The sequence below is a fragment of the Alligator mississippiensis genome, chromosome 2 (genome assembly GCF_030867095.1).
Source record: "Alligator mississippiensis isolate rAllMis1 chromosome 2, rAllMis1, whole genome shotgun sequence".
Lineage (NCBI taxonomy): Eukaryota > Metazoa > Chordata > Crocodylia > Alligatoridae > Alligator > Alligator mississippiensis.
Genome location: NC_081825.1, coordinates 97,866,979 through 97,889,215, shown reverse-complemented (window position 1 = coordinate 97,889,215; position 22,237 = coordinate 97,866,979). Strand labels below are relative to the sequence as shown.

The window sequence follows — 22,237 nt, the reverse complement described above, 5'->3', positions numbered from 1 at the left end:
TTGCCTTTTGGTATGCATAAATGTACCCACAGTAAACTGACTGCTCTCTCAAACATGTTTAAATTATTTTGCTTTGAAGTGCTGACCTCACCTCTTGCAAGTGCTTTTAGGCTAGTCCTAAATTTCTGCCTACCCGCACCAAAGCACCATCATAATCTAAATAAAATAAACTTTTGTCATCAGAAATTTTGAGTGGAGCTTAGAAGCAAATTCACCTGTTCTTATATCACCTCAGAAACTTTACTCTTTCCCTGAAATGACCTGCAGTAGAATAGCACTTACTCAGTCTAGAAGCCATAACAACCTAATTGAAAGTGTTTAATAGAAACTCAGAAAAAAAAAAAAGGAATTAATTTAAAAATAAAACAGCACACAGCCATCATCATAAAACTGCCAGCTTTTCCACCCAACAGGACCTCCTTGAGGCTCTAGAAGAGGGCTCAGAAACAACACTGGGTGCATCTACATATGGAATTAAGGTGAATGAATAAACTCTGGCACATATCCTGTTGGAGTTTATTGCTCCTGGGCGTTGCATCTTTATGTGCGCTTGGGAACACAGCATGTTGAGCTGGATTCGAGCAGCCCTGGCTAACAAGAGGTCGGGGGGGGAGGGGCGGGGGGGTCAGCCCATTAGCTTAAGACTGCTCTGACCCAGTTCTACATGCTGCAGAGGGGCTGGTTAGGGCATGAGGGTGCTCCAGTGTGGGGCTAGCCAGCCGCATTGAAGCACCCTTGTGCCCCAGTGAAGCCCATCAGCGTCTACATGGGTACTGATACACAAAGAACACTGCTGTAAGATAGTACCTGTATTTACAAGTACTAATCTGCAGTGTAGTTAATTAGTTTCCTGCAGCCAAATAGGGCCACACATGTAGATGTTGAGACTACTGCAGAGCTAATTAGGGAGCCCAACAGTAAACACCTCGTGTAGATGCACCCACTGGCTGCTCCTCTACAGTTGTGTGGTTGCCAGTTCGAGAAAGGTTCCTATCCATCTCTCTAACAGACCTGTTCACCTGCACATCCTTGAGAGCGTTTGAGGTAAAAGCGTGAACTCTATTAGAAGCAGAGTCCTAAGTTTTATTTGGGTAGATACAATTAATGTGCATCTTAGTAACATAATGATGAAAGGGGAAAGCAGCAGCCTTCTTTTTTTTTTCCTTCTCTCCGATATGTATTTAATAAAATATCTTTTACCCTTGTACCAATGTCAAATAAAATATCTAAGTACAATTGATTTTCTGTGTTGTAATAATAAATAGTAGCTTTAGGGAAGGGGATTAGCTTATTTTCCTCTAAATATACTACCTCATACAGTCACCAATTTAAAGGGGGCTTTTCAAGGAGATGTGTGCTGGGAAATATAATCATGAAATATCTAAATCAAACAAACTCTCCACTGACTACACGCAATTTGTCAAGTTTCAGTTCTTGATTAGTTGCCAATTGCAAAGACTCAATTGACTATTTTCATTCTTGTGCAGCCATTATGGAAAGAGCTACATTTGCAGTAAAAACAAAGGAAATACTGTGTGGAAAATTAATCAAACCAGTGAAAAGTATCTAGATCAGCAGTGCTTGACCTCCACCTTGCAGGGCTACTCCTGGGTCTGGAAATCGGCGGCAGGGGAGTGATGGCAGAATTAACAATCACAGCTTCCAGAACCACAGCAATTAATGCTGCTGCCACGCCCATACTGCCAAATTTCCAGATGACATGGTCCTGCATACTGGACAGTACCTGAGGACCAACCCTGCACACTACCCCGATCAGTGGGATCTGGCCAGAAGGTTGAACAGTGGTCTACTATTTAAATTACTAATTTAAAAAAATAAAGCATAATTTTAATGTACTATCAGTAAATCTAGATAGACGAGTGTGGCAATCTTCCTCTTGCATCCAAAAACCAAGGAAGCCCTTTTTCAGAATAGATATATGCATGTGGGACACTACTGCAGTAGCATAACTAGGTCAGGAGTCCCAAGTGCCGACTTAATGGAGCAGGGAGAAGCACGGATGATAGCAGAAAAATAACAGTTGCCACTGCAGGCACATGACTGCACCAGTACATGCCAGCAGCCAGAAGTCTCTGCTGTCCCTATCGTCCCAGGTTAAACCTTGACACAGATCTAGATACAACAATTCAAGACAGAACAAAGAGTTGGTACTAAATGCAACATTACCTCTGGCAAATATTATATGCTGCAGAGCAAATACAAATGGCTCACTAAGCAGTCACTTCCCTCTACACTGAATCTCTTTCAGAAAAGATGAGTGAGCGCAGGGGACAAAGTTAACTGTGCTGTTGTTACACCAAACAGCTGGAAGAATGGGAAGCCAAGAGAGCAAAATGGAAGATGTACAAAGACATGCCAGAAGATTCACTAGATCTCTTCGTTATCCTGGCTGTGGCCCCTTTCCCCCTGCTGCCCTGGCTCAATCTCTCTTGCACTACCCCCACCAGAGATTTGCCTTTAAATTATGCATGCTTTTCACTCCCATGGGTTTATCTGCCAGAAGGTAGCATGTGGCCCATGGTTTGCATTTGAGTTTAAGAATTTCTATTACAGCAGTCAGATCCTTTCAAAATACTTCAACCTCCTTTATTCCCATAGGCAGAAAGAATGGCAGGAAAAATTGTTCACAGCAGTATAAAGGGATGTAAAAGTTCTACATTTTCAACTAAAAAAAAGGTTAAAATATGGTTTTAATCAGGTAGTTTTCCTACCCAGACCAGTGTTTCCTTCTTGTAATATATGTAACCTGACTAACTGTAAAAGTAGTGGTGCCAGTTGGAGCAGTTTAGGAGACCAGAGGAAATTTTGCATTAGCCTAAACTCCTCCCCTCCCCAGTTTTTTTCCCAGTATTATTCTGTGTGTGGCCTCTGATGAAGAACCAGGTTACCAGTACCCAGATGTGAGGATTCACCATCAATACACACACTTCAGGCTGCCTTTTTAGTTACTAATGTGGCCTAGGGAAGGTGTGTATATTTTCTTTTTACACAATCCATTTGGAGATATTCCCATGGTTTAAATATACATTATTTCCATGAGATTATTGACTCTTAGTACTTTGTAAATTTCCAAGAATACAAAAGCTTTTAAAATTCTTGCATGACCTAAAAGTCTTTTGTGACCTAATACAACTGTTATGATTTAAAGACAGATGTCTTTTAAAAAAAAAGTGTGTTCTAAATCATTAAAAACTTAAAATGTTCCTCCCTGTAATGGCATAAAACCCCTGACTCTAGTCCTGTATGTTAACAAAATACTTGACCTTTTTGTGTCTAAAAACATTGTTAATTGCCAGACCAGAAACTCATCTGACCCTTTGACTATGATGATTTCAGGGCAAAAAGGAGGAAACATTTTCTGGCAGCCTGATTTAAAAGCAAAACTGGCAGGTGATTGAAGCTGCTCAAGGATAGGGTATGCTAGTGTAAGTCCTCAGGGAGATGGATTAGTAGGCAGGGAGAAAGTGAAGCTGTCAAAGGTGCATGATAAATTCATTTAGCACATAGATACAGACTGATTAAGCACACAGATATATACACAATCTGATTTTTTTATTGCTTTCATCTTCACTCATGAGTTAAAGACAGAATATCTCACTATTGATGATGACATTCATGAATTCTCTTTGCACACTTATTGATAACACATATGACAACTGATCAGCCACTGTATTTTTATTACAAATGCCTGTGTGTATAATAGAGAGATTACATGTTACACAAAATAAAGGGATACCAAATTCTTTGAAGGATTTTTATTATTAGAAATATTTTTGCTTGACTTGCTGAAAAATATTTAAGGAAAATGTTGCAGTTGAGAAGTCTTCAAACAGCAAAGATGCTCAAAACAAATACTGATTGATAGTACTCATTTTGCTGTTGACCTTTTGTATATGTATTTTTTACTCAAGCAGAAAAGTTTCAGAAATCTCTTATGCTTGTTGAACAACCCCATCATTGTGGCACTAACCATGATATTTTTTCTTTCCCTCCCCTGTTTTTAGGCCACTCACTTCCACAGTGCAGACAGTATGAAGCAACTTCAAAACAGTCAACAAGCCAGAATTGCAAGGATTAGATCAGATAAAACCACTACAAAATCATGACTCCTACTTAGAGAACAAGCTGTTGTGTGTGTTCATACAAAGGGCACATCTATCTCTAATCTGAAATAACAGCGTTTTAAACAGATTTTTAACTTCTTTGCTCCTAGATGATTTTTTCAGGCTACAATGTAAGTAAACATGGATCACAGTTATATTGATAATGCAGCTGTTCTTGAAAAATTAAAAACTACATAGAAGTTTAATGTGCTGCAGGCTGTTACTCTGATTACTCTTTCTTCAGTTATTTGCATCATTCAATGTCCTTTTATAGAAAGATTATTTTTATGCTTCTCTATTACAAGTATAAACCACTAGGAAGTTAACATTAAAAGAAAAAATCTCCTGAGAGAAAAATACAAGGTAAAAATAAGATTTATAGCACATATTTCTTGTACCACTAATGCCAAACAGTCATAGCATATTCAGTATTTTCTTTTTATAAAAAGATCCATTCTTAATAGCAATTAAATTTCATATATCCTATATAAAACAAAACTAACTTCAATGAAAATTTTAAAAAATAATTAAATATTTTTAAGCCTAAGCAATAGAATCACATTTGGATTTTTTCCATCACACTCTTAAACCTTTGTGATACTTCAGGAGTCTACTAACTAAACTACTATTCTTTTCAAAGAGGTGTTTCCTAGTCATTGTACAGTGAAAAATATAATTATTGAAATGAAAAACTAATGACAGTTTCAGCAGTATTTTGCCAAAAATTGTTTCAAGTCAAGGTGCTAACACCTTCTCCTACATGTCAAGCATTCTAATCTCTGTGTTAATATATACTTTTGCAAGTAATGATATACAATTCTCTTCTAAGATTTTAGCCCGAATCATGAAAGAGATATTTACATCCATCAGCTTCCAAACCCAAGTAGATCATCTTCCTGTTACTCTTAGTTAAATTTCACCTGGAGGTCAGATTTTCAGTATGTGCAGGTAAAGTAGCAATTTGGAACACTATTTATTTATTGAAATGGCTACTAGACCCTGCCTTGATATCTCTTTCAATAAACATTACATTGCAAAACTGAAAACCTAATATATTTTTAAATTCTATAATGAATGCTTGTGTGTGGAAATTCCATAATCAAATATTGCTTTTTCCACTTCAACTGAATATTTCCTTGTGGTATTTATATCTAGCTATGCTTTTTAATAGAACAGTGTCTTTGTCCGTATCAGTTCAGTTTCTTTAATTTTAAAACGTGTTATAAAAGTCACATTTTTTCTATAGTTAATATACATATGATTATGTTTGGTTCAAATTTACTGTTCTGAACAAAAGAAGCAAAGTCCATCATGAACCATTTTGTATTTTTAACAAAAGCTATACCTTTTTAAATCCACAAAGCAATATTTGGCAGGAGTTCCAAGAAATATTTTAGAAAATAAATTTTTGCCTAATCCTGCAATTGTTCCCACATATACAATTTCTGTTATACTAATATGGGGTATTATCATTTTAAGATGTATCATTTTCCTTTTTCCTATAAAATGCAGCATTTTTAAGTTTTAATATGACACCATAGCAAGACCAAAGAAGAATAAAGGAGATCATTCTATAGTTATATGGAATTATATGTATGCTACATATGAAAAGAAAGTTATAAAAGAGTAGTATAACAGGAGTATAAAAGAGTATAAAAGTACATAAAAGAAAGTTATTAAGGTTGCAAAGCTGATAACACAATAGTTAAGGAAGAGGTCAAATATAAAAAGTCTCATAAATCTGAATATATTATAAAACATAAATTCATCATACACTTTTTTATGAGATCTTAGACTTGGTACACAGGACAAACAGTACATATGAAAAAGAAGCAATTACTTAACACTTATTTTTTCTTAGTTTTTAATGCATCCAGAATGTAGGCAGAGAGAGATTAAGACCACCATTTGCAGAAGTGTCCACACGTTTTGTGAAACTTAAGTGACTAACATTCAGGACTTGAAACTCTTGGACCTCGCTGGTCTACAGACAAGCTTCCCCAGAAAATTAGAGATCTGAAGAACTACTGATAAAGTTCAGCAAGTATGAATCCTTTACTGAATGAAAATGGCAGTGTTTAAGCAAGTTTTTTTTCCTCCAGTTTTTAATGCACACTTACCTCTCTCAATACAGGTTCTGTTATCGAACTCAAATTCACTGCTCCTTCATAGGTTAAATAGTAGAATACATTCAGGGATCGGACAGCCTCTGGCCCTTGCTGTTTGTAGCCAAAAATTAGATCAATCCACTGGTGAAGCTGGCATGAAACAAACTCACTCTCCAAGGCCTGTAACAAAATGCAACATACATTAACTTTGAGAAAGCCAAATATTCAAAAATGGGTTAGGGAGCTACCTTTAGCAGTAATGGGAACATTACTAATAATATTTCAAAGAAATTGTACAAAATTTAGTAATGCCTCAGATGGGGCAAGGCAGTGCAATGAAAACCAGCCATGTAGGCCACCTGTTCTGCCTCCTAGGAACCAAAAGGGAAAGGAGATTCCAGTGGCTGGGATACAAAAAACAGCTGCTAGGTAGCTTTTGCTCTTTCGACATGTAAAAGACAGCCTGGGATACTTTTCTTCATCTTTCAGGAATCTATCCTTTCCATGTTGCTGGAGAGATATCATTTGAGGTTGGAGGGCTGCCTTTCCCCCCCAAAGGCTACACTAACTTCTCACCAAGCCATCAGGCCTTATTACAGACCCAGATGCCAGGTGTGCCCTCTCATCAGCACAGATAACATCACCCCTTGACCAAACAAATTATCATTCACTTGTTCCTCTACCTGCTCATATATGCTATCACCTGCTTACAGTGCCTCCATGATGTCTGCATTGGATAGACAGGACAATCTCTATACGAAAGAATGAAATGATGCCATTTTGCCATCAATTACAGAAAGAAACAAAAGCCCATGGCAGAACACTAACCGCCATGCACACTTCATCACTGACCTTGGAGTAACTGTACTCAGAAAATAAAACTCTAGAGACTTGAAGGCAAAACTCAAACTGCAGAACTAGAAATCATTCATGATTTGAATTCGGGTATTAAAAGCGAACTAGCAAAGTTCACTGATAACAATGAACTATGGGGGAGAGTGCTCATGCCCAAAACCAGGCTAGCAATACAGGCTGACCTAGACAGGCTCACGAGATGCATGGACCTCAACCTGATGTCATTTAATATGGAGAAATGTAAAGTGCTCCACCTGGGGAGAAATAATCCACAACACACTTACAGGCTTGGCAGTGCTATGCTTGCTAGCACCACATATAAATGAGACTTGGGTGTCGTGATAGACAACAAAATAAACACAAGCCACCATGCTGTAGCTAGCAGAGCAAATCAAACATTGGCATACATCTACCAAGGCATCTCGAGCAAGGCTAAGGATGTCATCCTCCCTCTCTATTCAGCCTTGGTGAGACCACAGCTGGAGTTCTGCGTCCAGTTCTGGGTGCTGCACTTCAGGAAGAACGTGGAAAAGCTCGAGACAGTCCAAAGGAGGGCCACGCACATGATTAGAGGCCTAAAGACCAGGTCATACAAGGACAGGCTGAAGACTTGGAACTGTCCAGCCTGGAGAAGAGAAGACTCAGAGGGGACTTGGTGGCAGCCTATAAGTACATCAAGGGCATACATCAGGGCCTGGGGGAGCATCTGGTCACCAACGCTCCCTGGGGGAGGACAAGAAATAATAGGCTGACTGAGGATTGCTTCAGACAAGACATAAGGAAAAATTTCTTTACAAGTCGAGTACGGAGGGTTTGGAACAGGCTCCACCCTTGGAGATGGTACAGTCATCCACCCTGGCAATCTTCAAAAAGTATCTTGACACCCATCTTGCTGGGGTTATCTGATCCCAGCAGTCTTTCCTGCCCAAGTACAGTGGGGCTGGACCCAATGATCTGTAAAGTCCCTTCCAGCCCCTAACAGCTACGAAACTATGAATCCACAAATCAGCCTCTGTTATAGTCTCAATATTGACTCCGAATTCTTATGCCATTGAGTAGCTTTTACAACCCCTATGTCCCTCAATAGGTTAAGTGTCTATTGACTTATTCAACATACCTCCACCTCTCAGAACTGTCACCTCCTATGTTTTGTATTTAAATTCCCCTCTATTTAGAACCCTTGCTTTCTGCAAGTCCATTTAGAGCATCTGAGAAAGCTACAAAAGCTTATATCTCTCTGAACTAGTTATTCTCTAAGGGCACCTCAACACATGCAGGTAAAGGTGTGATGGGATCTAATCTGTGATCCACACAATTGCAGCTCCTGTCATGCTACACATGCATGGCAGGACACCTGACTGTGAGAGTGTGAATCAGAGCCCATCATGCCTTATCACTGGACCAGGATGCAAGTTCCTGCAGCTGGAAGCCCCCTCCATGACTGGGACACCATAGCTGCTGCGATCTCCCAGCCACAGGGGTGCATAGTACACCCCTGCAGCTGGGCACACTGCCAGTCGATGGGGCTTTCAGCTATGGGAACATGTTCTCCCATGGCTGGGAGCCAGCATCAGCTGGGAGCTCCCACGCTTGGCCCACAGCTAGCAGCTCCTATGAGCTAACGGGGCTCCCAGCCGTGGGGTCACAGGCTACATGTGCAAATTAAAACTGGACAGAAACCAGCTATAAGGTTATTATGCATTTTCCAGCAATAATTTTATAGCTGGTTGGGCCTTTTTATGGTACCATAGTTAATTTATACATGTAGCCAGTCTAAATTAATTACACATTTAATTGGTAATTGCATAATACATGTAACATGTAGAGGTGGTCTAAGGTGCCACTCTGTTCTGCCTTCTCTCTCAAGCCACAACATACATCAGATTTCACAACTTTATTGTTCAAATGGTAGTAGAAGTGTTATAAAGAGTAAGCATAATTAGTTCTACACACAGAACTTATTTAACAATAATGCAGTTCATATTAAACCTGTCTGGGACTGTTCTTTCTAACACAGCTACCAAGGTAATGTACTTACTATGCCAATTATGAAGAGGGTGTATGTTTATGGGGGTTGCTAAATTTGCTAGTGACTTCAAAAAAATCAGATGGGTTAGACCATCTGCTTATAAATTTCATAGAAACATAGAAAAATGAGCGAGAAGGTACCTCAGGAGGTCATCTAGGGCAACCCTTTGTTTGAGCCATGTCAATGATACCAGACAAAAGGTTTGAACTTAAAAACTCCCAATGATAGAGATTCCACAACTTCTCCAGCCAATCTGTTTCAGTACTTAACCATACTCATATTTTCAGAAAGCTGTTCCTAATATGCCACCTAAGTTTACACGGTTTCTTGATTTGCCCATAAGTGCTTAACCTCAGAAGATAAACAGGTAGACAGACACTACTAGGCAGCTAAGAAATATTCATTTCTTATCCACATAGCAATACAGCAGATTACCACCACGTAACTTTAGGGAGGTTTTGGGAGCTGCTACCATTTTTTATGCTAGTCAGTAAATTTAAATGCTATATTTAGCCAGCATACACATCTATTGGCTGGAAACTAAAACTGTATAATCTCCAGGTCTTTGGCTTACGACAATTAAGTTCAACAGAAGTAAAAGATTAGTCATATTATGTTCTGCCTATGACAAGACAGTTAGGCTCATACCCAAAAAAGAACCCAGCATGTATATACTAATTTATACACCCCAGACACTTCCAGATCAAAAATCAATGCAAGTTCTTGAGATTCTTGATGCAGTGATGCTCAACCTTTGGGCCTTGTGGCCAGATTGAGCCCTGAATGCCAGGATCAAGGGCCCTGGGGCCCAGCACTGCCCCCCCCCCCCCCACACACACACACACCCCCCAGCCCAGGGTTGGGCCTTGGGGGCCTGGTGCTACCCCCTCCTGCCCCAGTGGTCTTTGAATCATAGGGACCTCAGAAGGTAATCTTGTCAAACCCTCTGCTCAAAGCAGAACCATTTGCACCTAAATCATCTCAACCAAGGTTTTGCCTAGCTAAGTATTAAAAACCTCCAAGGATGGACATTTCACCGCCTCTTTGTATAGCCTGTTCCAGTGCTTTACTATCCCCTTCAAGTGAAAGAGTGTTTCCTAATATCTAAGCTAAACTTCCCTTCCTGCAACTTGAGATCATTGCTCCTTGTTCTGTCATCTGCCACCATTGAGAACAGTCTAGCTCCACCCTCTTTGTAAGCAACCTTCAGGTAGTTGAAGGCTGCTATTAAATCCCCTCTCAGTCTTTTCTTCTCCAGACTAAATAAGGCCAGTTCTCTTCTCAGAAGTCATGAACCTCAGCCCCTTAACCATTTTGTTGCTCTCCACTGGACTTTCTCCAATTTGTCCATATCCTTTCTGTGGTGGGGGCCCCAAAACTAGATAACAGTATTACGGATGTGGTCTCACCAGAGTCAAAGAGAGGGGAATAATCACTTCCCTCATTCTGCTGGCAACACTCCTATTAATGCAGCTCAGTATGCCTATAACCTTCCTCACAACAAGGGCATGCTTTTGGCTGATACTAAGCTTATTGTCCACTGTAATCCCCAGGTCCTTTTCTGCAGAGGTGCTGCCCAGCCAGTTGGTCTAAGCCAGATGATTGATGAAGATATTGAACAAAACCAGCCCCAGGACCAAACCCTGAAGCACTCCACTTGATACCAGCTGTCAACTAGACATTGAGCCATTGATTACTACCATTCGGGCCCAACAATCCAGCCAGTTTTATATCCACCTTATAATCCATTCATTTAACCCATACTTCCTTAGCTAGCTGGTGAGAAAGTTGTAGGAGACCATATCAAAAGCCTTGCCAAAGTCAAAGTATATCATGTCCATTGTTCTCCCCACATCCAGAGTCAGTCAACTCATCCTAGAAGGCAGTCAGGTTGGTCAGGCATGACTTGCCCTTGGTGAATCCATGCTGACTGTTCCTAGTCACCTTTTTCTCCTCAAAGTCCTTAGAAATGGATTCCTTGAGGACCAACTCCATGATTTTTCCACGGATTGAGGTGAGACTGACCAGCCTCTAGTTCCCCAGATCTTCCTTCTTTCCTTTCTTAAAGATGGTCTTGTGCCACCCCAGCCTGCTCTGCACACTGGGATCAGGCACCATACCCACTGTGCAGGACCTAGGGTTCCTCATGGGCCTGAAAATTTGGTGGCAGGGGAGTGGTGCCACCACTTGCCCAGTGCCAAATTTCCAGACCCATAGGGAGCTATACAGGCCAGATGACATGGTGCTGTGGGCCAGATCTGCCCCACAGGCCAGGTGTTAAGCATCCCTGCACTAAGCCAATGAAACTCAACTTTTTAAGGTGGTGGACTGGGTGCTTGAGACCAGCTGCACAGCAGAGCACCCCTTCCCTCTGGTAGGGAATAGAGCAGGAGAGAAGGGGAAGGAAGGTAGCTGCCAAAGCCAGAGAGAGGGGAGGAAAGAGGGAGGAAGGAGGCTGCCATAATGGAGGGGAGACAGAGACAGCTGAGAAGGGAATGTGTGGTATTGCACAGGGCAGAAAAGGGGATGTACCAGGCTGAACTGCTTGTTGCTGATCTTCTGTGCCACTGGCTGGATCTAGTCATGTTGGGGACTAAATCTGGTCTGCAGGCTGTAGATCAAGCATGATTGCATTAAACAACTTTCAACCACAAAGTCAAGCCTGCCTTCATGAACATTATCACAAAAACAAGCTGCTAGTTGCTGCTAGTACACCCACATGATATCATGATACAAGATTTCTCATTCATTATTATTCAAATGGGAGCATCTGGTGAGCTGCTGTTTTTGACATGAAACCTTTAGAACATTTTAGCTCATTCCTCAAACAGTCAAAGGCTCAAACCAAAGCATAGGAACATGGAGCAGGTTCTCAATTTCTGAGCACGTGGGATGTAAGGAAACAGGCCAAAGTCTCATAAAGACCCAACTCTCATTTGCATAGATGAGGATCTAAGCTGTAGGAGGGAGTGGGAGCATTTCTTTGAGAGAAATAGATTGGGGTAGTAGTACCAAGCATCAGCTAGAGGCTGCTGTTCCTTGTGTGGATCATCAAGTGTCTTTAACCAAAAAAGTCTCTCTCCCAGGTTTAGCCATACCTACTTAGAGTAATTAGCTGTAATGTCATTTAATAAGGCAGGGATAAAAATGGTTATTTTCTTTCCATAAAAATACAGCATGCTGTTAAGATCATGCCATTTACTACTCATAGTATTTAAATTTCTCATAGTATTTGCCACGTACATATAAGGAACACTGAAGTATCATGAAACAGCTGAATATTGTGGTGTAACAAACGTCACATTTTGTAACATTGCCCATTGAAAACCTACACTTTTCATATACGTACATATAACCATTTTCCATCGTACGCTGAAAGATTAAGACGCTGTTGTAACTGTACTTAACTGACCAACAATGTTATGCTCAAGAGAAAGGACACACAATTAAATTAACAGAAATGAATCTCTGACTAAGAGAATTGGGTAGAATACACGATCAAAGATATTAACTAAAAATTACTATGTTCTAAATATTTAATCTAACTAAATTAGAGAACTCATAGGATGCTACCTCACACAGTATTCTCTCTCTAATTTTAATAAGTGCATATTAAACAATATAAAGAAGTCTGATATTCTATTTGACTTGCAAAAAGAATGCCATTTTTGTAAAAAAAAAAAAAAGTCTAATTTTGAATAAAGGAAGTTAAAATGAATACAAAAACTTGAAAAAACACACTGTAATTTGCACACAAAAATGATAGGTTTGTTTCATTAACTGAAGCCTGAAAACAACATTTAAATTGACACATAAAAACAGCAATTGTCTTAATTTGTGTGGTGCACTCTGCACAAAAGCCCTAAATATGTTCAAATTAGAGCAAGCTGCTTGATTGTCACTGCAGTCTCAAGTCACATTAATGCATGACAAACATTAAACCATACACTTAAATGGCAATTTATATCATTTAAATGTTTACTGCCAGACCAGCTCATCACTCATTTAAATGCGACTTTCTGACAGCTAATTTCAGTTAATTTTCCTCGATTCACTTAATTAGAACTTTCAATCAAGAAAAGACCTGTACATATCTTCCAGCTCATATCATTTTTTAAATTCAGATGCTCAGCTACTAAAAACATCCTCTTAAATGGATTACCCGATAGCATGTCACATTCTACAAGATGACAATATAGAAAAATCTTATGATAGATATGCTTATGCAGGACTTATTCTCATTTATGTAGTAGTATTCTGACTAGTACTTTAAATAAAAAATATATTAAGTTCATACACACAGAGACACACAATTAAAACTATAAAAACAAACAAGCGAGCCAATTAAAAATTAATGATTTCAAAATTGTTTAATAAGATAAAACCATTCAGGAGTCTCTTGAGTGTCCAGAGTGCTATGATATGGAGCAATAAAAATCTACAAGGCTCAGGAAAATGATGAATATTTGAATTATTTTTTTTGCTATCTTAACAAATCCTTTAAACACTAGAACATACTTATTATTTCTGCTTTACCTCTTTGATCTTAGAAAAGCATTTTTCTTTTAAAGACTTATGATTTTTATCTTGTTTAATATGCACAGAGCTTGACTGTGTTTTGTTTTTTCAATGGACATGGTTCCTAGAGGGTATGCAAAATAAAAACATATTACATGGTCATATTACATTCATAAAACATACAGGCATGGATAACTACAGTAATTTTGCTCTGCAATCTCCTCAGATTACCAAATATGTAAATCTGACATCCCTTAAACAAAAATCAGCCACTTATTCCTAGAGTTGTTCCTGGTCATCCTAAATTTTTAACTTTTTCCCAAGATTAAGATAAAAGTACTTCTGTACATTAATTAGACTCAGAACTCAGAATAATAATGAAACACCAAATACTCTTCTTGGTCTTTCCCTTTCTATTACTCTGAACCATTTTCGAGCGTCTTTCTCCAATTCTCATGACATAAATGTGGAGGTTAAACAAAAAATGACTCAGATAAATATTACTACCCGGGAAACTGTACAAAATGCCAAATAACACACACACCATTTTACATGATAAATAAGATTTTTCTGTCATTTTGAGTTAAGAGTTTTGTTTTGCTCATTGGAAATTTCTGACTTTGATGTAGAAAGAGAGGGATGAGATCACATAGATGCAACGAAAAAAGTAATTGGATTATAAAATGATTAAAAAACAAACCCAATTTTAAGACAAACAACACAATATAATCCAAAACTATAACAACTAAAATGCCTCAAAAATCTGTAAAAAAAAGTTTAATACATGCAATTTACAACATTCATAAACTACAAAGTAAATCCAGTGTATTCCATGACAATGATCATTTTAAAGAGAAGATATTATAGTTGTTGCTGGTTTTGTGATTATTGTTATCATTATTATTATTATTCACTCAATATTACTCCATTACAAAAAATAAAATGGAGGACATGGAATGCTAAATATTTAGGATTATTCAAACATCTAGGACAGACAGTCCTCATTAAAGCTAGAGTTAAATATGGTATGCAGCTATGGGATACTAACATTCTTCCCGTGCTTCTCTTAAAACTAACCAATCAATTGTTAGTACTCCCACAGCAAGCAGGACATATCATTTACACCCAATGTGTGCTCTGAGTAAAATTTGTAAAACAAGAAAATCCACTAAAATGTCCAGTACCATACAGTAATATTCAACTCTATTGAGTTATTGTAAAATAAATCAGTGACTAATGCCCAATTGTTAAGGATCAAATAAGACCTTGAAAAGACTGTCATGTGAAGCCACACACAAACTGTCAATTTAGTCCAGTGGGACCCATATTTGCTTTGACAAACTGTCTAGGGGCTGATATCTGTTTTTTTAATGAGATCTATTAGGCAGAGACTAAAACACTTGAGATATGCTAAAAAGTACAGTATACAGATGTCAAACACAAACACCTATTAGTAACTTCCATTTGTCCATTCCCAAGGCAGAAATGCTTCAAAACATCAGCAAATTGAAGCTTGGATCTTCCAAGAAAATTTACAGTTTATTAATACCTATAATTCAAATGCAAAGTTCAGTGGCATTAAATAAAATGCAAATAAAACTATGCCTTGAAATATAATTCTGAATTCTGTGACCCACTATATGGCTATTTATTTCCGGTTTCCTAAAAGCAATTAACAGAAAATATTTTAACTGAAAACAGCATTTTATGTATTTACAAACTATCTTATAAAAACGGTGTACCAAAATCTGGTCAAATCTGAAATATGCTGGTCAAGTAAGAAATGGCTTTCTTTCTGTCATTCACTAAACAGTACACCAGATTCCCGAAGAATTTGTACTTCTAGAATCAAAAGTCCAAGTAATCTAGACATATATTTCTAAACTATACTACCTCTAGGTTTAATCCCTTCTCCCATTATTTTTCTGGTTTAGAGTAGGCAAGAGGTTGTACCATACAAAGTGCTATTTAAACCATACCAGTATCTTTAAAATAAGAGTTATACCAATATTATTGTATTGGATATAATTATATTTTCTGTTTAAAGATCTGTGCAAATTCTTGTTGTATTAAATAGTTACAGGTGGCAAAAATAAAAGTGCAAACCATCTAACTGAGGACAAGACTACTTTTAAATATGCAAAGGGAATTAGGTGCATACTGTTTTATTCCTGTAAATATACTTTTAAGCACTAGAATAATTTGACAAAATTATACTGCTTCAAATCTCATAGAACATTAGTATTAAATGTGCAAATATGAATCAGCTATGAACAGCCATCAGAGGGCAAAAATAAAAATATTTTCATTCCACTTTAAAACAACAGATGTCATTGTGATTACTCAAAATTAAGTTTAATCTTTATAAATTTTTCAAGTCATAATAAAAATGCTTATGTGTGGACCTGATAGATACAATTAGGGTTCTAGAAACTTTAAACACACACCATAATTTGATCTGATATCTTTATAGCGTCTTACAAAGGTAACAGCCACACAAGTAGTATTGGATAACCAGCTTAAATGTGTTAAGTATGATATTTTAGGCAGCACACAACATATGAAAAACCAACTGATCTATTATGTTTGCATGTGCTGGATCTCAAATACTAGTTGGTAATGTTGCCTTAACATTGATATATGACCTTTGTAAATTACAACAAAGGTGGCTGATTTTTTTCAGTCTAATTAGAACTGTTTCAAATTTTCCTGCTAAATATATGATAGAAAGTCCTTTCAACTTATTTTATTCTAAAGTTTCTTTCCATGTCAACTGTGTTCCAATCAAAATATGCTTTGAATTAAATGATTTTGATTGAATATGTGGATCACATTACACTTCTAAGATTTGAAGTCCAAAAAGGAAAAGTTTAGCCTGTTCAAACAAAGCAAGAGCAGCCACTTTGTGGAGAGCTATTCGCATTTACAAAGACTGACAAATTGTTTGTGTGCACCATTAGGTCTAGTTTCTGCAATAGTTGCCAGATTTCCTGTCCTCCTAATAAGATATTAACTCTTTAGACGCTGACCTTGTATTTTAAGACACAAAGGTAACCAATTGTATTTTAAAATGTCGTTACATTTTTTCAGATATATTCTAGTGAACACTAGAGGAAACAAATCTAAAATAATCTAATCTATTATCAGATATCTATTAAATCAGGGCTGTCCAACTGGTGGCCCACAGGCCACAACTGGTTAAAGTGCGGCCCCCAGGCTTCCACAGGGCTGCCCACTCCGCCCATTGCTCCAGCTGCTGAAGCAGTCAGGGTCTCTGGGCTCTCTCTCCCTCCAGCTTCCCCTTCCCTGTGTGAAGGGACAGGCTGGTGCAGATTGCAGCTCAGGGAGCCTGAGAGGTGTGGTACAGCAGGGAAGCTTGTGGCCAGGGGGCTTAAGTGAAGTGGGAAGCTCAGGCATGTGGTTTAGTGAGGAGGGAAGGCAGGGGATAGGGGCAGGCTGCAGGGGACAGGGGGCCAGTATGGAACCTGGGCATACAGTGCACCAGAGGAGGGATTCTGGGGCTCTTCATACAGTAGGCAGATGTACAATATAGCAGGTGGGCACCAGGGCACACGGTGCAGTAGTGGATCATACAATGTAGGGAGGCAGAGGGTCATACAATGAAGCTGAGGAAAATGCAGAGCGTGGCCCCAGTGGTCCATGGCCTCTACTGGTTCAGTGCCTCCTACTGTGGTCCATGAAGTGTGTGGCCCTCAGCAGCTCAGAAGGTGGACAGCCCTTTATTAACTTAAGGACTGCCTTGGAAACCTTTCAGGAAGGAGAGAGGAAGACAGCGGATCTTTCTCTGCATGATACAAATTTTGGAAGCTTGAAATTGACCTTAAAACTTTGCACACAATGGGTAGTTCCTTACATAAGCAATGTTATCTTCATGCCAGTAATGCTAGTAAATGTATGTGTTGTTATCTACTATATTTTACAAATTAGGTTAACCATGAAATATAGCAGGCAGTGGCAACTCTTGTACATCTCTGATTATATGGACTGTATCACTCAGCTTTGGATCTCATAAATGTGAATATGTCCAAATATCCAAATATTCCCAAAATTTCCTATAAAAGAGCCTTTTATTCCATACAGGTAACAGAGGATATTAAGATGTGGCTGTGTTATATTCATGCAAGGTTGAGATGGGCAGACAAGGTTCTTCAGGTAAATCTGATATCTTTTATTAGACCAACTCAAATAGTTGGAAAAACATGTTTGGAGATGCACACACTCAAGCATTCCCCACCCACCCACTTTGCTTGTCATGAGCCAAACCAGAAAGTATGGCAGTGGAGGCATCCCTTAAGGTCACTCCTAATTGCACTAGAGACAAAGGTTTGCAGTGTGGCTATAATGGGATGTTCCTCAAGCAAAATTACCAGTGCATTTCCAGGTTTGATAATGCAAATGGGAGCAGGTGAGTAGAGCTGCTTAGGAGCACCTTTCCCCAGACTGGTGGGATACACTGTAGAAACCTCAGGCAAGTGTTGCAGCAGTGGCTCTCTGTTCCTGAGTGGGTGGAGGAAGGGTGTTTTCATTAAAGTGGTTACCTGGAGAGCCACTCTAATTAAAATGTTGCAGCATCATATGTATTAAGCCCCCACAGGATGCTTTAGCTAAAGCCCCAGCAGCCATTTTTAAACCCATGGGGGCTTATACATGTGATGCTGCAGTGATGCTGAAGTGTTCTAATTAGAATGCAGAGCAATTAATCAAGTCTGCTCCAATGTGTTCTAATTAAAATGCATTGGAGCATGTGTATAGACTTCCCCAGAGTCCACTGCTATACCCCAACCCCAGTATTGGGTATCTTAGGATCAGGACAGAAACCAGAGGTTCCATCGTTTGATGCTTCAGGACATCTCTACCTTGGGGTCCCAAAGCTATCTTGGCTCTCTGTTCCTCAGTAGGAAACTCTCTGGGCTGCCTCTAACTCTCTGGAAGCAGTTGGAACAGGACAAGGAGTAGACAGTTGTGCCATTTGGTTTCTGAAAACAATCAAACTAAAAGAGTTCAGTGTTTCACAATCCAAACTTTTTTTAAAGTTTCCTTTTATAGAAAATTACAAAATTTCTAATTTTATGAACCTGTGGAACAGAAAGGCTGAGTTTCAATCAGATCTAGTCATAACACCTAATAACTAACAGCATTTTTCTGGTATCATTCCACTTCAGCTGACTGGACTTTTACAAACTTTTCACCATGGCAGCAGTATACAGAATGTCTTCCAGTGTTATATTAATTACACTGAGTATGGCCAGGGAATCAAGGTATAGATACATCAGGCTGATATGGGCATTCTGTAGGCAGTTGAGGGGAACCTTTATGAGACTTGTACATTATTTAATGAGACAGAAATTTAGTATAGAAAAAAGATGAATATTTAAAAAATAATTGTTGGTTTAGCATATGTCACAACCTGCTAACTAAACTAAATTGCATTCAAGTGGTTTCAGTTATAGCAAAAAAGAATTTTTGAAGTTAGGAATAGAAAAATCTAGAGTTGTTTTCACTGTCACTTTGCTATAAACTTTATCTGTCTCAGAATGAGACAAAAATAATACTAAAAAAATAAAAAAGTAAGCATTCCTAAATCTGTCACTTAGGCCAGAAGTAGTATCCAAGGAAGAACTCAAACTTTTCATCTTTGCTAGGCAAAGAACTTTCTGATTCAGGATACTACTATTTTTTTTTAAATACACTTTTTATTGACAGCAACAAAGCTACAACATTTTAAATCTCACTCGTTAATCAGTTGACTTTGGAATAAAAACTAAACAATTGATCTGACTGATAGTAACTAAAAGGAACGCCAAGACACAGGAACCTGGAAATGAAGTACCAAGCTGCTAGTGCAAAAACTTTAACATCTAGATTAAAGTAAACATATGGATAACCTGAAATCTTTGTCTGCAGTTCAGTGTCACTCAGAAACCAAACTAACTGTGATACATGGCACTGAAAAGCTGGAGGTTCCCAACACTGTAGCCAAAGTTAAAAAACAGGGAGGAAAAATAGATAATAAAAGTCTTAATGATTTCTTGTCAATTTCCAAATTCCGTTGTAATTAAGTTTTAAGTTCAAAGTTAATTAATTAGAACCTCAGAAATCAGTAGAGAAATTAACGCCGTTTAAAAAAAAATCTATTTATTCTGCCCAATACACTGATAAATGAATAAGATTAGCTTCTATTTGTTTAAAGCCATACAGGAGTTTTGCCCTAAATGAAAAATTGTGTGCATTTGAAAAAGAGACTTTTCAGGAACAGAGACCTGATTTAAAACTACACTGGTTTAAGTCAAGGGCAGGAGCTGGCTCCTCAGGAGATACAACTGTCTTTGTCAAGTTCATGGGAAACGTCTTTGGCTTCAATTCGACTTTGTGCTGAGGCCATAGATACTTCTCTACAGCTTAGCTGAACATGGAAGATGTTACCAATCCAGTACAGACTGATGTTATACAGAACATCACAAAAAAATTTTGCTTTCGTCGCCAGCCACCTCCCAAACAGACAACAGAATTATCTCTTCATATATGGGAAAAAAAGTGGAATACATGGGTGAAAAAAATAACCCTAAATGTAGGTAACTGCCCAAATACAGAGTCAGCGTCTCTTTGCAGATAAAAGCACACTAGTAAATCTTGTTGCTTCCCTGTTCTTATGCGAGTAAAAGCCAAGTAGCAAGGCAATAGTTAATTGAAACTAAATGGGTGCATGCAGGGGGAGGAAAAGGGGAAGAACAGAGTTAATCAGGGAGCATATCCAGAGCTAGGCATGGATAGGCCTCACTAATGAGCCTCAAGTACCCTGCAGTGGCTTTCAAACCTAACTGGCTTCAAACGATGCCATCCTATGACAGAATGCAGCTAGCCATAAGAGAAGGGTGATTAGAATAAATGACTGGAGTAATTAACTCTGATTTGAAACCACCTGACTGGAAAGAGAAGCTAGGAGCTGTTTAGCTGACAGTATTCTGGTAGAAAAAGGAAGCTTTCCTTTACTCTGTGTTTGTATGTGTTAGAAGAGCTCTTCCTTTCAAATAAGTATTTGGGGGCACTAATGAAAAGCAGCTTTCATTCAAGGGTCTCCCATTCATTTTGAAAGGAGGAGAAAATAAAAGCTTCAAAGTAGAACTAATTTACTTCACCCTAAACCCCCTTTGGTGAGTTAGCAGTTTGTATTATCAATAACAACAAAAAAAACCTCTCTACATTACCCTTTTGAATATCCTTTACTCATCTTAAAAAGCAGGTTATTTAACATTTTAAAGATGCCTACTTTTTTCTTTCAGCAAAAATATTAAAGTTTTAAAGAAATCCAGTCCTCTAATGTATTTATTTAGACCATTTTTCAGGTTTGTTCTGCCAATTTTTAACATGAATGAGGTTTATTCCCTCTAGTGGTAAGAACCTTATTTTTTGCACTGCAGACAACAAAAATACCATATATTTTGAAATAGGACTGGCAATCTTAAGGAGCTATTAGGCTGCACACACAGTAAATGTAATCTACCACACCATCTTGCTACTTCATTTTACTAAGAAAAATTACAAAGAGTGGGGGCATTACTACCTGCTGTTTTACAAGCAATCAACAATTCATTGTACCAATGTTGTCCTGTACCTGCTGAGTAAATGCTTTAAAAAAGTTTCACTAACTGCCCAGTAACAACTATAGTATAGTAGCAAAAGCAATTCACCAAGTGTTTATGCTGAAATTCTGATTTATTTGACAGCTTTATACCTTCAAGGCAAGATACAATTAAATGTTTTGACAACTAAACAAAAATTGTATAAATTTGAAAGCTCTTAAAGTTACTGAATCTAAAATCAAAATGCAGTAAAATATATAAAATGCTTTAAAAAATCCCTATTAAATGTAATTGATTTAACTTTCTCAGCAAGAATTCTTTTCATATTTTATACAACTGCACTCAAAAAAACTATATATAAGTGATGGTTGAGCTATTAATTAACCACTGTAAAACTCTTCAAAGATGTTTAATTGCACAATGTTACTAAAATAAAATTAATCAAGCTACCATGTTACTTAAATAGAAATTAAGTATCTAAAATACTACAAAAATATTTTAAAAGTAAAAGCTAAACTATTTCGAGCAATACTTTGTTTTATGTCAATTTTTGATATTTTAATTGTTCAAAAAATACAAATTAGCAGTTGTCACGATAGCTTAGCGGACTAATAATACTATGAAGTTAATCCTGTTGCCCCAAAGGATCCTAGTTCAAGTCTCAGAAAACCCTTTATGCTGATGTAGACCAGTGAAATTCACACTGGCATTTCTGAAGAGAAGAGGGCACACCATACACAAAGACTGTCAAAGACAGTTTAGAAGGAAAAGAAAAAACTTGCAACTGATCATCTCTATCCTCCCAGAACCTCTACAGCCAACTACTGAAATTGCTATTCATGATTACAGTGAAAACAAGAACCGTTAAGAAATTGGTCTTTAAGCTATGATTCTTCATGCTAAGGTCAGTTTATGTCTTCAAAATGCAGTTTAATTATCATTTTTGGTAGTATGTGTATAAAATGTGCGCTTATTGTGGGACTTAAAAGCTAACTGTTTAAA

The 22,237-nt window shown here is 38.0% G+C and overlaps 1 protein-coding gene across 11 annotated transcripts in view; it reads right to left on the bottom strand.

Annotated features, from left to right (window-relative positions):
• Positions 1 to 22,237, bottom strand: part of LRBA (LPS responsive beige-like anchor protein) — a 611,727-nt gene that overhangs the window by 65,350 nt on the left and 524,140 nt on the right. For all 11 annotated transcript variants that reach the window (XM_019481504.2, XM_019481508.2, XM_019481505.2 and 8 more), the window contains one exon: positions 6,245 to 6,412. In XM_019481504.2, the coding sequence (XP_019337049.1) occupies positions 6,245 to 6,412 (168 nt within the window). The remainder of the gene's footprint in view (positions 1 to 6,244; positions 6,413 to 22,237) is intronic.